This window comes from Trachymyrmex septentrionalis, unplaced genomic scaffold, assembly GCF_001594115.1.
Source record: "Trachymyrmex septentrionalis isolate Tsep2-gDNA-1 unplaced genomic scaffold, Tsep1.0 scaffold8, whole genome shotgun sequence".
In the NCBI taxonomy this organism is placed as follows: domain Eukaryota; kingdom Metazoa; phylum Arthropoda; class Insecta; order Hymenoptera; family Formicidae; genus Trachymyrmex; species Trachymyrmex septentrionalis.
The window spans coordinates 137,220-155,337 of record NW_017305987.1 but is presented as its reverse complement, the minus strand read 5'-3'; the positions used below and the strand labels follow the sequence as shown (position 1 = coordinate 155,337).

The 18,118-nt window shown below is 38.3% G+C and overlaps 1 protein-coding gene across 1 annotated transcript in view; it reads left to right on the top strand.

Annotated features, from left to right (window-relative positions):
• Positions 1 to 18,118, top strand: part of LOC108754381 — a 94,133-nt gene that overhangs the window by 5,614 nt on the left and 70,401 nt on the right. Inside the window, exon 3 of the mRNA XM_018496633.1 lies at positions 15,335 to 15,450. Coding sequence (XP_018352135.1) covers positions 15,340 to 15,450 — 111 coding nt within the window. The 5' untranslated portion in view covers positions 15,335 to 15,339. The remainder of the gene's footprint in view (positions 1 to 15,334; positions 15,451 to 18,118) is intronic.

Genomic DNA, 18,118 nt, shown 5'->3' with positions numbered 1-18,118 from the left:
ATTCCTCCAAAAATGTAGCATAATATTACGTAATATTCATCAAGAACGGTCTAACAAAATGCTCCTTAACGAGTAGCGTTACATAGAAAGAGAGAGAGAGAGAGAGAGAGAGAAAAAGAAAATGCGACATGCAATTCTGTAAACGTTGAATAATATTGTGCGGACAAATAATTACTTTCTAGCCAACACGCGTAACTTTAATTGTCAAAATAAACGCCCGGACCTTTTCGTCGATTCCAAGAGATTTGCCTCATGTCCACTCGAGACGAGAGAATTCAGAGCAACGTTTGTCCAAATCATGATGTAAAGAGAAAAATGTACCATTCCCGTGGATGCGCAATAGGATAGTGAATTTTTCGTCAAATTTGATTAGCTGTTCCAGTACATTAGCGCCATTGTACGCAGAAATCTCTGATCAAATTTCATTGGTTGTTTCCGGTTTGATTGCTATCACTGCAAGGTTATACTTTTCTTTTTACATTATGGTCCGTATAATCTTATAGTCGGGTGTTCCGCTGCAATGAAGCTATCGCGGTAATTGTTCAAATAGCCGCTATAGAAGAGAGCGAGAGAGCGAGAGAGAGAGAGAGAGAGAGAGAGAGAGAGAGAGAGAGAGAGCGATTTACGCCGGTTGAATGAATGAATGAATGAGTGAATGGATTTGCGGACACAGGAATTCACATTCGCGCTAAATAAATTTGATACTAGCTCGCTCAGTCTTGTTCGCTTCCGGATTGTTCATTTCATAGAGTCTAATTTTAAGCTTGGCCGACTGGACGAACGAACGGTCGGACGACGGACGGACGGTTGGGTGGATGGATAGATGGATGGGCGGCGACTGGATGGATGGATGGATGGATGGATGGATGGATGGATGGATGGGTAGATGGATGAACGGATGGGAGTGCACGTGGAACGCGGAAGCTCGTTAGATGTTCGCCTTATGGAAATAATTGGATCGTCAGCCGCAGAAACGCATGCGCGACGATCGATTCCTGTTTCGTCTTCCCAAAGACAGATACGATCTCAACGAGAGTTGAATCTCGTTGCTAAGGAAATTTTCGTCAATTATTTTATTAATAAAGAAGTAAAATATTCAATTTATTTTCCATTCTCCAACGAATATTGTTTAATATTATTCAGGATGATTGTATTTGCATTGGAAAAATGATTTTTTTTAATTGTGCATATATCACAAAAACGATATGTTCTCGTTACAAGAGCTTTCAGCAATATCGTCGATTTTTAGTATTTTATTGTATTTCGTTAAAGCGAACTACGGTCATCCGGTCGAATATACGTAATATTTAATTTAATGTGATATTAACATTTAATTAAAATACGAATTATAAAGTAATGTATAATTAATAAAATTAACGTATACTAATACATAACAATTTAATAATACATGTAGCAATTATATAATAAATGAATATTTAATCGTTCTTTTTAAATTATTTCATCTTTAAGGTGCGATGGTATTATATTACAGCGATCGATTTGAGTCGCCTTATCAGTATTATATATCAGCCAGCACACAAAGCTTAACTCGGTTTATATCAAGTACAAAAGGGACAATCCTATTACAGTGATTATATCTAAATGCTGCAAATAGGTCATCGTCAATGAAACGTCTTTGCACAGCCGTGCACATTGCGTGGAATTATGAACAGAACGTGTACGTGTGCGAATAATATTCATGTCGGCAAAACATGAGTCATCATTCAATCGTTTAATGTCCAAATAACGATGCTAGAGTTTCGTCTACGCGGGTCCATTGGTGTGTAAATTATATAGATTCAATAGTTCCGAGTATTCCGCAACTTTGTACCGTTTAGATATATTTTGTTACAGAGAATTTTGAAGCCGAGCATGAATAAATCGCATATCTTTACCATCACATTTGACACGTTAAACACTGCTGCTCTCTTGCTAGGGTCACGGCTGCATGGAGAAATCTCTATTTGACTACGTTGTTACCACGCAACTACGTACGTCCAGACTTCCGGCTTTCCAATCTTCTTGCGTATCCGTATTTTACATATTTCTTCAAGCATATTTCTCTTCAGTAGGAACGGAGTGTTTCGTAGGCTCTCTAAATGTCCATTTCTACCAAAAATATAATAGTATTAGTTTAATCTTGGTTCAGCCAACTACTCATCTTTCTAGCTCTAATATCCGTTTCTACCAATGTAGTTTAATTTTAATCTTGGTTCAACTAATCTAAGAATTAGAAAAAGATTAAGAGCGGGAGCCGCGATTAAAATTAATCTACATTGGTAGAAATGGGTGTAAAAGCGAATTAGTGGCTAATCATCAAGTGGCATAACTCTTGGCACTGGCTAATCAGTGAAATCCAACTGAAAAAGAAAGGAAGTCTCAGGATTATGTAATTAAAATACCGATAATTGCATTTCCCCTACCGTATAGATTGAATTTGTACAGTAAATCAAGGTCAACTAGGTTCGGGATTCCACGTTTTATTGATTTATTTTTCCCCAATTGAATTTCAATGCGAGTTTATCGATTCCCAGGCGGCATACTCGAGATTCATATCAGTAATTACTCACTGATTCAGATTTAGTTAGAGAGCGCGTCTCAGCCAACTCCGTGTAACATTCCCTAAGCAAAATGGGGACGTCTCGCATACCGGGTATCGAATTTTACAGGCGTTCGGTGGCGTTAATCATTCTATTTCGAGGTCCCCGTAGAGCGAATGGTGCGCGACGCATTAGCAGACGCGTCTCTCATATATACTGACGTCAAACGTCGAATTTCTAAGCCAACTCCGCTCTTAGTCTCGGCCAGTAATCTCGCTGCTCACCTGCCAGAGTCCCGCCGACGGACCTCCCTTCCTCCGTTCTTCTCCCCCAGGACCCCTTTTTGCTCATCCAAGTTGAACATTATGCTCGATCGTGATCGCGAACGAAGTATGTGCATATACTCGTATATATTAGGTTAAGTAAAAAGTCATCGCGTATTTTTTAGCTCAAAGTTGTATATACAATATCTTCGTCAATAATGAATGAAATTCAAATTTAAAAAAAGGGTTTCAAAGCTTGAAATCTCTACTTTTAAAAGCTTATCACATTTTTTAAGTTTATATGAGTTTGATAATTTTTACATACCAAAAACTACGAGCTGAAAAAGACGAAAAATTTTCTTCTCACTTTGTGGATTTGTAACGTGTCCAAAACGAATTTGAGAAAATTTTCGATTACCTATCGTGAAAGCTTGATACTTTCCCTACAAAATCGTTTTTTTTAAATATTCCTACGACTTTTGATTACTCAGTTATCGCGGATTAAATAAAAGAATTATTTTGACTTTAATTGCTCATAACTCCATTAAAAATTGTCGTATCGTATAATTTAAAAAAGAGATTTTTAAAGCTGAAACTTTATTCTATCAAGATATATTTATATTGTTGGTAAGAAAGTAATTGCGGTTTTTACTGATAGATGTCTTTAAAAAAAAACGCGATGACTTTTTACTTGACCTAATATATGCAACGTTCATCCATATTCACTACCACCAATTTCCATGCGGTTGTACTCGTCACGCGTGAACGGCCGATTTTATTTTCTGCTCAACAATGTCGTTCACCCGACGTATCATATGCCTGATTCGTCCAACTCATTAAGCGACTCTTTCGTATCTTGTGGCGATTTACGATAGCCTGTAGAACTTGGCACTTTTACTTAACCAAAGTTTATTTAGAAAGTGTATAATGGCTGTGATTAATTGAAACGAGGAAATCGATACGATATCGCAATATTTTTCGTCCTAGGGGAACAAAAAAGTCTTACACCAGTCTTTTGTAATTTTTGCAATAGTTAACACGATATTAATTACTAAAAATGGCCGAATATTGGTCTTTAATTTTTATCTCTAATACTATTGATTTTACAAAAAACCTATAACAGATAAAAATTGTTTATTTTCTTCTCGTAGAACTCTAAGAATTTTTTCAGAATTTTTTATCAATTTTTTAGTACTGTATTTCCTTATTTTTGTTATCGTGCGAAATTACGGTATTAAGAAATTCTGAAAAAATTCTCAGAACTTTATGAGAAGAAAATAAACAATTTTGTCTCTTACAGTTTTTCTATAAAGTTGATAGTAAATATGTTAACTATTGTGAAAATTGCAAAAGGGTATAAGACTTTTTTGTTCCTCTTGATGACCCATTCTACGCCTCCAATGCGGCTCCGACCTTACTTAAAAGACACCCTGTATACCACAAAAAAATTGACGAAACAGATATAATTCCGAAAAGAGGATATCGAGATATCCAGAGAGAAATGGATAACGCTTGATAGAACGATGTTAAACAAACTTCTTTTACGTTAAAACCACGAGCTTTAATTAATAAAACGTACGCGATTCATTTAACGTTTCTCGCTCTCCCAGACTTTTACCACCGTTATGTTTTTGCCGTGCATTAAAGTTGTATTTAAAAAAAAAAAAAAAAAACAATGAGTTGATTATTTATGTGCAGGTAGTACGATTTTTTTTTATTGACTTTAAAAAAAATTATTTTACGGCGCTGACGCGAATTAAAACATAGTCGAGGAAAAATATTTTGGCTCGCGATGAGAAAACGGCGAAAAATCCGGGAGTATCGTTACAAGGAGTCATCGCGTGAAGCGAAAGCCACAAGAATACAGTAGGAAAAACAGGAAACGTGCCTCTCGTTCCGACGACCGAGATTTACGGTACTTCGAACCGCGAATAGCGCGCTCTGGTATATCGCTTTTTATGTGCATCGCTTGCTTACTAGTTGCCGATACGTTCATCGCGTTTTATGGTACTGGCCAATTCCCTGTTTCTTTTTTCATCTCCACCTGGTAATTTCTGTACCTCAACTTCCGTCTTGGTTCATCCGAACTCGCATTTATTGAAACACAGATGCCTTTGTAAGTAGATCGCGAGGAGGTTTTTGCGGATATCTCCAACATTCCTCGCCGATCTCGAGGAAGTAGCGATCGTTTAAAGAGAAAACGAGAATTATGAAATGATTTATCAAATTATTAATAATCTTCTAACTGTAAGATGATTATTAGGGTAAACAAATTATTAAATTGCTTGTTCATTTAATTTGTTATATTATTACTCTAATTCTGTTCACGATTTTCAAGACCGAGAAAGATTTTGGCATGCGATTCACAGAATTGAATATGTTGTGTGTAAATTCACTCTGAAATATTTAACCGAAATTAAATTTATTTTTCTTAATGATTTCTTTATAATCATTGCGTCGAGAAAGAACATTGTTGCCCTAAAATATTTTTTTTTTACACTGAAAAAAAAAAAGATTGGTTGCTTCAACAATTTAGATAGTAAAATATGACATAGCATTTTTAATCATATACTGACATTGTGTGTAGGAATGGGATTAAAGTGGGTACAAAGAGAGTGGCGCCAATGTATGTGCCTAATGCTGATTGGCTCCGTGATTAAGTATCCTTACTGTTAGTTAGAAGAAAGACGAAAGAAAATTAAAGAAAGAAAAAGTTAAGATGAGGAATTGCGTCACCTCAGATATAGGACACAAAATGGCGACTTCCGACTAATTGGCGTCACTCTCTTTATACTCTAAATGGGATAGTATCATGGTGCCACCTTCAGAGGCTTTTTGAACGAATTTTCGGGTCAAGCAGAAAAAAATCTCCGACTGGTTACTCTGAATTTTGATGACTTTTTCTTTATAAAGAAACAGTAGCATTCAGATGACTAGATGATAATAATTTTGTGGGCTTTTTGGTAAAAATCTTTCGATATTACTGAAAAAAAAATTTACTAAAACCTAATACATATTTCTTTGAGTAGTATAACTAAGTAAACATTTATTTACATCAAATAAATAATTACTCAATAAAATACGATAGTTAAATCGAATTAATGGATTCTGCATCAAATAAATATATGTTTACATTTAATAAATATTAATTTCGAACTATTCAAACAAATATTTATTAAAATTTAGTATTTTTTTTTTTAGTGTAAGGATTTTATTGGCACAGTCAAATGACATGAGAGAACAGCAATAAACTGGACTTTCTCCAATTTAAAAAGTGGATATCCGCCAACAGGCTAATCTAGATGACTGTTTTTTTTTTTTAAGTAAAAGTTAACAAATTGTTGTGCCAGAAGTCCACTATTTTTCCTTTTGAAAATCATCTTCTGACGGAATACTAGTCCGAAGAGATGGTAACTGTGAACTAGAATGTTGAAGATGCTCCAAACGTTCGCCAACGACAAACATCCATCATGGAACATTACCGATCCTTGACTTGCAAATCAGGGATAAATCGATCGTGCGGGTATAAAGTGCACGCGACCGGGGCAGTTTATGAAATTACGAGATATCCCGGTGGGAATCAACGTTGGGGGGTCGAGATAGGAAACAGGAAGAGGGCCGTGATGGCGGGAAACGCTCGCTCGCGCGAGTGGAATGAAAGGAGAAGCCAGATGAGAGGTCCGAAGCAAAAACGGTAAACAAGCTTCTTTCGTTGCAATGGCGACTTGGATTTATGGGGCTCCGCTGTCCGGTCTATGGATCCCCTTCTTCCTTCTTAACTTTGTACGACGACGACGACGAGGACGAGGAGCGAGCACCAATGCATCGAGGTTCCTTTCCGCAAGATATCCCCCTTGTCCCTTTTTCTCTTTTACGGCACTTTTCCTCGTCCACGGGTAGTCGACGATCCGTCGTTTGTAAACCGCCGTGTACTTCTCTCAATCCTCTGTGCGCTTTGTCGCATCTCAGTCCTTCGTATCCTCGGTTGGACAAGAAACGTGCGCAAATGCTTAATTTTTTTCTTATAAACGGATATATATGTATACATATATATATATATATATTTTTTTTTTTCAAAAAGCGTAACAAGCGTCAAATCTTTTATCGCGATTTTCGAGGATGGACAGGTATCGCGGCGCGATATATCTCAAATATTGAATGAAGGAAGCTATCGATATCCGACGATACTTTCGCGGCGACCCGCGCGTCGTGCAATTTCCACGATGCCGGGATTGCCAGCGTCGCGTCGTTGCCGCAATTATTCGCCGTCTGCGCGGCGACGAAATAATTACTTGGACAGTATATAACAATATGGAACACCATTATCCGCTCTCCGAAGAAGCTGTTATGGGTATACTGGCATCGTGACTGCTACTTGCGTTCCTCTTTCATCGAACTTTCGGGAAAATTGAAATAGTTCGATTGGCCGCTCAACTCTCGATGATATTGCCGTCGATACACTTCCTCCCGTTTTCGTCAGACTTTCATCCTCTTTCCCCCCCCCCCCTTGCTTTTTTCCCCGTCTTCTGATATTTCTAATGGAAAGACGAGTCGCTTGCACAAATTTATATATGAATAGCGAGTAGAAATATGAGAACGATGTTAACGTCGTACTGGATTACATTTCGCCCGAAACGGTATGCTTCGCTGTGAAACTTTAACGGTACTTTGGTTAATCGGGTTATATACTATGGTATCTACTTGTTTTAATTGACCATGGTTCGTGATACGCAGTTGAAGAGCATATAGTATAGCGCCGTGTCCGTGCCAGACTTTGTCGATTGGATAGTAACTCGAAATTGAAGTTTCGAGGGTACTCGACTAACAGACGTTGTGCATTTAACGCTTGAAAAAGTTTCCACGGTGAATATCGAAGGTACACAAGAAAAAAACAATTTTACTGATCTATCCTTGAATAGTAAATATATTCAAACGTAAACTAGGTAAACATTTATTTACAGTAAATAAATATTTACTCGATAAGAAAATTGTAATTAAATTAATGTTTTTTATAATTATATAAATATATTTACATTTAATATAAATATTTATTTAGAATACTATATTCAAACAAATGTTTATTAAAATTTAATGGTTTTTTTTTATCGGTGTACTGCATCGCGAAACGATGATTTAATTTAAATAACAAATTGCCCGCTGTTTACATATATCAACCGGTATCGAACGTAAAGATATGAAAAGGTATTCATGCTCGGGAAACGAGGGAGGGAGTTGTAAACCCACTGTAAATCGCGGCAGGGCCAATTATCGGAGTCGCCGAGAAACGAGAGAGGTGCGTCTTGGAAAGGATTCAACCTCGCGTAATGACCGCATTATCGAAATGGAGCATCGCGCGCAATGAAGGGTTAATTGCCATCTTCCTTCGATCGCCGCGCGGCGCGCTCCGCGCGCCGATCGAACCGCCTTTGGTCTTCTTGTCGTTTCTTCTCGTCTCACGTGCCAATATATCACTTATGGACTAGCGTGCGGACTGGTTATGGACTAGTTAGTCGCTGCACTCCTGCCGAGAGTGGACTTTCAGGCGCCTCACGCCACTGCCACTGTAGACTCTGCGGCGCCCTTTTTTTCCACCCTCTCTCACGTGCCTCGCCATCTCCGTCGTTCTTCCTTTTTGTTCTCTCTCTCTCTCTCTCTCTCTCTCTCCCTCCCTCCCTCTCTCCCCCTTGTCTTTTTTTTACGTACAAGCGGGACAACACGCACGTATACATGATCGAACGCCACGTGCACCCTCTATCATTTCGTCATTCGATTTCTCTCGCGCGACACGATGAGACTCGCTTGGGTGGAAACCCTCTTTGCCTCCGAAGGGGAGTGCGGCAAGGAGAGCCTTTTCGGCCCGTGTGTCACGAGAAGTGCGGTCACGCACCCGTCGCGAATCGATCCTCGCGCCGTAGACTCGAGAGCTGGAAAATATAATTTCACAAATGGCGCTTGTATGCTACACAATCACATTTTATTAAATATTTTATTAAATATTCTCATATATATATATATATATATATATATATATATAACTAATATCTTGTTTTTTAAATTCAGTTTTAAAAATACTTAAAAATCTGCATGTACGATCTCAGCGACACGTAATATTTCACACCTCGGAGAACAATGACTGCGTTCAGTAAAAAAGGCAGTTTACAATTGCAAATCCTTTAAAGCCTATTCTACAATTGCGTAAGCGTACACTGTAAAAAATAGCGTTGTGAAATTAACACCAACATAGCGTGGATTTAACATCATGATTTTAATTCTAAACTCAGGATTTTAAATCTATATACTCATGTTAAATCCACACCAGGGATGTGATTAAATCGACACCGACATTATGTATATTGTACGTCGCTTTATATTTTAGGTGATTGTTATTAATCCAATATTCTTTATAATTATCTACGTAATGACGCAATGCATATGGCTTCGGTTTTACTTTATGTAAGTTTTATATTATTATTGAATAATGTAATATTTTTGATAATTATTGAGCTATTCGTTACATGGCTAATTTGGTATTTGGATGAAGAAGAACGAAGTAAGTTTTGTCGGAAATCATCAACTTGGAATTTACGTTATTTATGTACAATAATTTCGGTTTATATTCTATATTGATAAGGATTCGAATTGAAGGGCTGAAACGTATATTTTATTTGTTCTCTTACATTCACACGAAAAATAAAGAATTTCTGTGCATCCGAATAGCTGATGTAGGCCCAGATGGGCTTTTTTTTACATTTTTCTCTTTATAATGATATCATGTTCGTGGTTGTTCCGTCGGTTGAGATTTAAGGCTTTCGATTACTTGTCACAGACATAAAATTATACAATGAAACAGTTTAACATTATTTCTGCTGAAGATGACCCAAATATGCGCCGAAACGTTCAGGCCGTTTAAATTATTGTAACATGGTATTATGTAAGATAGTTAATTTTAATAATTGACACTGCGCAATTACATCTAGCGACGACTCCTATTGCTTTCTTTTATTACTATTTATTACAACTTTTATAACAAAAAAAGTTGTTGTGCAAAGCTGCTTCTTCTGTCGAACACAGTCAATCTGAGTGTGCGATGACCCGACGACAGTTTGGTAGACAGTTTTAATTCGCGTCGCTCGTCGGAGATATTTTTGTTCCGTTGAAGTTAATTCTCGGTACGCCGGGAAAGAATAAGTCGGTCGCGAATCGGAAAAGTGGCCTTTTTACCGCGAAATTGTTGCAAATTATTAATGTCGCGTGTCGGTATCTACTAGGTGTACCAGTGTATCGATTCCGCCGTCCCGCTTTTTCATCGCGTGCGTATGCAACACACGGGGGGCATCTAGATGCCGCCGCGTCGCTTTAATTTCCATTTGCGTCCCGCCAACATTGTTATTAACCCCCGGGTCGTATCCTCGATCTTCCCTCGTAGAGTCGCACGTGCAACCCTCTCGCGACAAGAAAGTAATTGCCGTTGAATCCCTCGTAGCATTTCTCGCGGTCTTGCAAATTGCCCGATCGAATTGCCCGAAGCGCGATGCTCGCTGCTTTGACGCGGCTATAAAAATAATACCATTCGTTACTCTCGTAAATAAGCACGGAAATTGCGCCGCTCGGGGAGAAAGTTTCCACGTTATCTTATATCTAGGTATATATCCGGCGATCTATTTTGTAATTATTAAGTAAAACGGAATTGTATTGCGTTCAGCTCGGTTATCCCGCGACTAGGTATTCGATTAGGCCAATAGGATAGACAAAGTGTCGACCGACTGTTGTGTTTATGTCAAATCCATAATATTACAGAAAATCCATAACAATGTATTACGGAGAAAAAGATTTATTTCGACTCGAGAGTTCTATTTTTATTTGTTCCGTCGAGAGAAATGTAACCTTTCAGTTGAATAAAAAAAAAAAGTTTTAAATGCAAATGACATTCGTAATTTGAACATTCATTTGGTTAGATTATTCCTTTGCATAAATTTGTTTAATTTAAAGAAACCTTTTTCTCTGTATACGTAACCGCAAAAAAAAATCGCTTTATGGAAGTGTCTAAAAATTTAATTAGATACAGAAGACGTAAAAAAAAATTTTGTTGGACTATTAAAATAAGTGTGTCGAGGACGCTCGAATTGATTGCTAGAATGTGAAAATTGTTTGCAGCGTTACTCACTACAATGCTCGAGTTTCTTACACTCTAAAGAAATATCGATACGGTTTCGATACCGCGCATGCGGTGTCTATATATTCTCTTAATATTAGCACTAACATACAGGGTGTATTTAACATTTGTTTCAAATTCACCATGGCAGTGTTGACGTTTACACCAAGGATTTTAAATCTTATTCGTGTTAATATATTCAAATCAACACGGTGAGAGTTATATAGACGCTACACGTTATTAATCCACGCCCACATTCTTTAAAGAGTATTCTCTAAATTTCTTGCAGTGAAATCTCACTCCAAGAGAGTGAAAATATTTCGCTTCTTGAACAAGAGTGACGATTTACACTCCTTTTAGATTGAATTGATTTTCACATCAAAGAAGTGAAAATGTACTCTAAAGAGAGTGAAAATTATCACTTTTTTTTTTTCCAAGAAGTGAAGGATGGTTGTATTTTCACTTTCTTGAAGTGAGATTTCGCTGCAAGAAATTTAGAGTGTACATAATTATTTTTATTATAATTATTTACTTTGTACACATACAATTATTTCGACGGGCCAAAATTATTTTTAAATACTTCAACAAAATTGAATCCTTCTCCCGGCACGTTCACGGACACAGTTTTTATCGTATTTTCATAAACGACGGAAACAATTTTGGCCGACGTTTTATCTTTGCTTTACCTCTTTACGCTCTTTCTCTTATCCGTCAAAACATTCGACTGGTGGGCGTTTTATCGTTATCGCGATTGTGCCAACTTGAAGATGATTAAAGCCAAGTCAGCTTAGCTCTTTCGCGTCATTGTGGTCGTCGCGTGCGTTTATAATCAACCTCTCGGTCTCGAGTACAACGGGTACGACCTAGTTCAGTCTGCGCATTTCGTTTGCATATTTGGTTTGCATATCGAGTACAAAGAGTGTTCTTTACTGCCACGTCACGGGTTGTAAAACTGCGGTTAACATTACGCCACGCTCCACGGAAGCGTGTAGAATCGAAAGGAAAAAGTTAATTCGGGAATCGCTCAGGAAACTGTTAAACACAATTGGACTACGTACTCTGGACTTTCGGTCTGAAAGCGGGCGGGAAATCAATGATTTTTACGGAACGTGATGGAAAATTAGTGTAAAATGTAAAATTGTGATATCTTAGGATCTTACCACCCCCCTATACGTCTCTATCTCTTTACCTAAGATATTGAATTTTACGGAGCCATTATTAGTTACAATTTATTTTTACGGTAAGATCGTGACGATCGTTATTTCTATTTGCACGGGAGATATGATGTTTGTTGGAAAGGAGACGCATCGCGTTGTAACGCGATGCGATACGGTGCGGTGCAACGATATCGAGCCTCGTTAGAAATATGTCGCGCGCAAGTTTCTACATTCCCCCTGTAACCGCCTATGATCTTATATTACTGGTGTCCCCATTGCCAGGTATGTTTCCGTATGCTGCGCGTGTAGCCGCGATTTCTATGCTAAACGCGCGCGGCGCGCAAGCCGACAAATCGTAGCCGGCAACTCCGGCGCGCATTACATTCTCGTCCCGTTTCGTTTTCTCTCTTCGAGGAACGGGGATAACCTCGCGATCCCTCGCACGACGGAATTTCTGAGCGAATGACTCGTCCATCGGATATATATCGGAGACACGGGCCGCAGTGTGAGTTTAGTTAACAAAGCTTTATGCGATCGTGATATCACGAGGATGTGTCGCGTGTATTATTACCGGAGAACAGTGAACGCCATTGTGTGGTTAGCCTCACTGTTCTTCGATCAAACAGACTGATTATGTAATTAATTATTCGCAGTTCAATCGTGTTACATTAAACATTCTGGACTGGTGAGCAGATAAACAGCGATTATCGTGTCAATTTAAATACATAATCTCTATTGATTTTGGCAAAATTTCATTCTCTTTTGCTATACGTACGCAAATAATGCATAATTATAATGTTGAGGGAACCGATACTATTGTACATTTGCATGATCACATATTTCAACTGGATGACGAAGAGAAAAAAGAAATTTTTTTTTATTCATCGAAAAAATCACTAAATTTTAATAAATACTTAAGTTGTACGAACGAAACATTTATTTACAGTAAATATATGATTTATTCAATCAAAATAATGATATTTGAAATTAATTGTTCTTGTATCAAATAAATATGTTTACATTTAGTAAATAGTTTAGTTGACACTATTCAAACGAATGTTTATGAAAATTTATTAAATTTCGTTTAATGTTGGATATATATTGTAAGGCAGTGCAATCTGATAGCGGAAAATATTAAGTCACATTTCTTATTTTACGAGATAATTAGATAAACATGCAAAGTACCGGCAAAATTTTACCTCTTTATGAAAACGATCCTTCGAAAATGACCTTTAAAGAACGTTGCGCATTACTGTAATGTATAGAAAGCAGCTTGAAAGCATTAAAAGCGGCTTTCAAGAGATATCTATATCTTAATTGATTCCTGATTTATTTCATTCGTTCGTTCACCAGGTAGGATAACTCCGGCAAATGCACTGCAGAAGTCCGAAAAAATAGGAGGAGCGGGGGTAATTTTCCTACTCTTCAACTACTCTGTTACATGCCTTTATGTTATATTAGTGTTATGATTTCAATTTCTCACTGTTAAGATTAATGAAATTCTTGTGAGTTGAATCGATTTGTCACTGTGTTAAGTAGCGCCATCATAAACATAATCTACATAAAATGATTGCTATAAGATGTGCAAAAGATTTAGTGGTTACTTCATGATCATGAGTGTAGAGGAATAGTATAGCATGTTGTATAACAAAATACAAGTACTTTGCTCTTGTATTCTTTGTTTAGTTTGTTGTCTCATCCGTTTGGGATGTATGGCGTTTTTAACGGGCGGGATTTATGCCGAAAGCATACAAAGATTGAATTCAGTGCACTAAATACAATAAATGCATTACATGAAATACATACCTGTCGTAATACTTGTAATACATCTGGGAAGATTGTAATTATTATTTATTATACTTCATATATATTGTATATATATATATATATATCATTCTTATTCCTTAATAAAACTTTATAAACGCATTTTATAAGTTATTGTGTCATTTTACGTCTTATTTATATGCATTACCTGTAAATTTTGTATGAGCCATACGTACCCACCTTCTCTTCCTACGAATAGTCCCATCCCTGTGGGATATTCGGCAAAAATGCAAGGATTCAAAAGAGGTCATTTTTCTAATATGAAATATAAATATTTTGGACTTTTAATATTTTTTTTTCACAACAGTAGACAGTACACAGTTTTTACTGATACAGCTCGTTTACTTCAAGCATAGTAAACGATACTTAATAAATTAAATTTTTGATAGGTGCAGCGTATATACCGGGAATTATCCTGTTGGATGTCGGGAAAGTTTAATAAGGTTTAACGAACGAAAATCGATGTATTAGGAATTTTATCGTACTCCGGGGAAAGAAATCGAGGAGTTAACGCCGATTCCGGCATTCTCACGCCCACGAGCGACCATTCGGAAGAAGTAAATCTCTAATTGTGCAATGAATCTTCGGTGGTGCGCATCCTGCGAGTACCGACGACGCACGTAGGAAAGAGTTATCGCGACTGACGGTCGGAATTAATCGTCGCCTCTGCTTTAAAGCAGTCTCAATGGAAAGAGCCGTCGGCTCTGATGGAAAGTAGAAATAATTAAATTCTAATCTCGCCGAGTTTATCATTCCAGAGATAATTCCGTCGTTTATCAGCAGTTAACCGTAACACACCAGCCATTGTAGCTTAAAACAATAACGGAAAAATAGCTGTGCATTTTTTTCGCTCAGACACGTCGTACGTAGTATGCGTAAACTTAAGAATATTGATATCCGTTTCTGGCTATGCTAATGAAGACACTTTTCGAGCTTTCTTCATCGACCTTTTTTCACGGGACATTCACGGACACGTAATTCTGTATACGTTAGCACGTATTATGGACTGTGTGCGCGGCATCGTAATTCATCATCCGTTAAATCGCCTCCGTTAGTTCGCCTTAATGACGTGGGAAAGCCGTTTTACGAAGTGACGTGCGTTCGTGCGCCGTCTTTTATTGCACTTATCCGGTCGAAGAAATCGCATTGGCCACGCGAGACCGTCAATCATATCGGTGGTGTGTTGGTGCGGTGATAATCTATCGATACGTTATAATTTCGGCAAACGCGTGCTATGTGTTCGTATCATCTCAGCGGAGATGACGTACGAAAAACTGTAAAAAAAAAACCGGATCCGACCGTGTAAATCTATTCTATTACGTCTGCGATTTACGTCTGCGATGCAACGCAGGAGGAAAACGAATCTTTTCTGAAGAATTCTTTATCTATATGTTTCAGGAATAATGAAGAGAGAAGCCGAGGCTGGCGCCATGACAGGTTCCGGGGGTCCAACGAGCCCTCACAAGCGCTACCGACAGGGTGACGATGAGCTCCGTCTTCTCATCCCGAGTAAGGTGAGTGTCGTCGATCGGTACGTCGCGGTATCGCGAAACTATCATCCAAAATCCGCTATAATTGGTGTCGAGATTGCGGGATAAAATTTTATTTTCAACTTAATTTTATGTTATTCGATATCAGATTTTTATTTATCGTGTTATTTTACACGTTGCTTGCGATACAGGGAAAGAATAATTATGCGCCGGAATAAAGTCTAAAAATTCAGGTACGCACAGGTCGGAAAATAATGTTTAGATCTGTATCCAATTGTCTGTATCCAATTCTTTCTGCGCGTATATTTTATGTATGTGTATAATACGTTCCGATACTCTACAAACATTTTTCGTATCGTATGCGATGTATCAAATTATCAGCGGAATTTTATCCTGAACTCTGACACGAACTGTAGATCGCCTCAAGTAGGCTTTAAACTTAAAGCCACGCAACTGCTTAAACTCGCTGTTCTTTCGCCTGTTTTTGCCGAGGACACTGTTTTGTCCGGACTAAAGGACTTCCGACTAAAGGACTCTCTTTCACCAACCTCTGTTCGGTTGAGTTACTCAGTTACACGGGGCTCTCATTTAGGCCCAGTTTCACAACGAATGGTTAACTTTTCACCGAGACTTAACTTTGAAAGTTAGCCATGGCTGGTGAAAGAGATCCTAAGGGCCCCGGACCCACCGGCCTTACATGTTCGAGTAAACTTATCAAGTAAACTTGCACGAGCGGTTCGTGCAGGCATACTTGACAAGTTTACTCGAACGTGTGTGGCCGGCCTAACATTTACGACGTACGATATGGAAGCGTTTGTACCGTTCCTCGGGTCGCGGCCGACGATCGGAAATGTTTTGCGATGGTTGACAACGCCTTTTTCGTCTCTTCGACGGGTCGACGGGCGTGTAGCGTGCGTTCCAACGGACAATGCGAGCGAACAAATCGGACGTGCTTCCCACGCGTTTCACCATTGGGTCACTGTATTTTCCAGTCACGCGTACCCGATTTGGCTCTTTTCGCCGTTACGTCTGCGAACGCGAAAGGGAGCGCGGTAAAACGGTACGATGTTGCTCCCATACGAGCAACACGGCATCACCTCACCTCCGACACGTCCGTTTTCGTCGCGGGACAGCAGCCGAGGCTCTTCCGGTCATTGTCGCCATGCTCGGCGAACCGTTATCGGCGTTTCTCCCGGCTGCTTTCTTTCCCCCGCGGGAAATCTTCGTGAATCTGTGAACGCATCGAGATCTCGGGAATTTTTCGGCGGACCGAGGCGAATGTCCATCCGTGCAGCCTAAGGCAGATCGTGCCTTTCTTAAGGTTGCCTTTAGTGCCGTAAGTTCTCCATCTTTATTGCCGATATATCGTCAGACCGGATGTTTCTCGATACTGGGCGGATATTTTCTTGCGCCACCATTTCCTCCGCGATACAATAAGACGCAGCAGGCGAATATCGCGATTGCAGCCACCGCCGCCGTCGTAGCCGCTTTCGAGGGCATCGGGAGAGAAGTAATATCGTGAATCGAGGTCTATCTGTACCTCCTTTCGCTCGGTAGTGATTGATTGTAGCATTGAGAATATCGAAGGGAGCGGTAAAGCGCTCGTTTTCTTGCGCTTCCTTTGTTCGATGTATTTTTCGGAGGAGGATACCGAAGATTTCTATCGCGTAACATTGTACACAAGCCGACCAATAGGGAATGATATTTTTTTCTATTTTACATTTTCTATCTTATTTCTTTCTCCGCGGTTTCCTTCGACATTCTCATATTGGATTGGAACAAGAGTTCTTAGTGCTATTTTATTTGTGTTACGTTTGTGTTTCTTTAACCCGTTAAAAAAAAAAAATTGTACGATTTTTGACAGAGTTATGGGCAGTCAAAGTCGGAATACTTTTTTTCGTTTAATCGGCGATAAAAAAAATTTTTTTTTAACTATTTTGTCGGGAAAATCTTAGCTTTCACGTTAAAAAGTCGCGGGAAAATTTTCGCAGATTTTTTTCGAGCATGTGACAAGTTTTCAAAATGAAAAGAAAATTTTCCATTTTGTCCAGCTCTATATGTAAATATTATCAAATTCGTAGAAACTCAAAAGACATAGTGACTTTTTTCGAAAGTAGCAAGAGTCTGAACTTTAAAATCCTTTTTTGAAATTCAAATTTTGTTCATTTTTTACGAAGCTGCTTGAATTTCAAAGTTCGCAGCACTACGAACTTTTGTCTCACCTAACATCGATCCATGTCGCTCGCAGCAATGATACACAAAATTTTCTTTTATAAATAAGTATAATCAAACTCAAAATTCGTTTGATTTCACCCGCGATAATCCAACAAAGAAATCCAACTAAAAAATCGTACTTTTTGTAGGGAAAAAACCAATTTTATACACTGTTAGAAATATAACCACGACTTTCCTTTACACGTACCTGAAAGAAATTCGTGGTCCTGAATGAAATTAAAAGTAACGAATGATTTCACTGAAAATTAAATTACGGTAGTTAAACTCAAATGTAATGAACATTAAATTTCATGTAATGTTATGAAATGAAGTTCAAAATTTTAGTGCAACTTAAAAGTGTATTAAATTTCATGAAATTTTTAAGAGCGCGAGGAAAAGCTTTGAGCTTTCACGTTAGAAGGTTATTTTCGCGAAGATCATCGAGTTATCGAAATAATAATACCGGCTCGATGTTGCC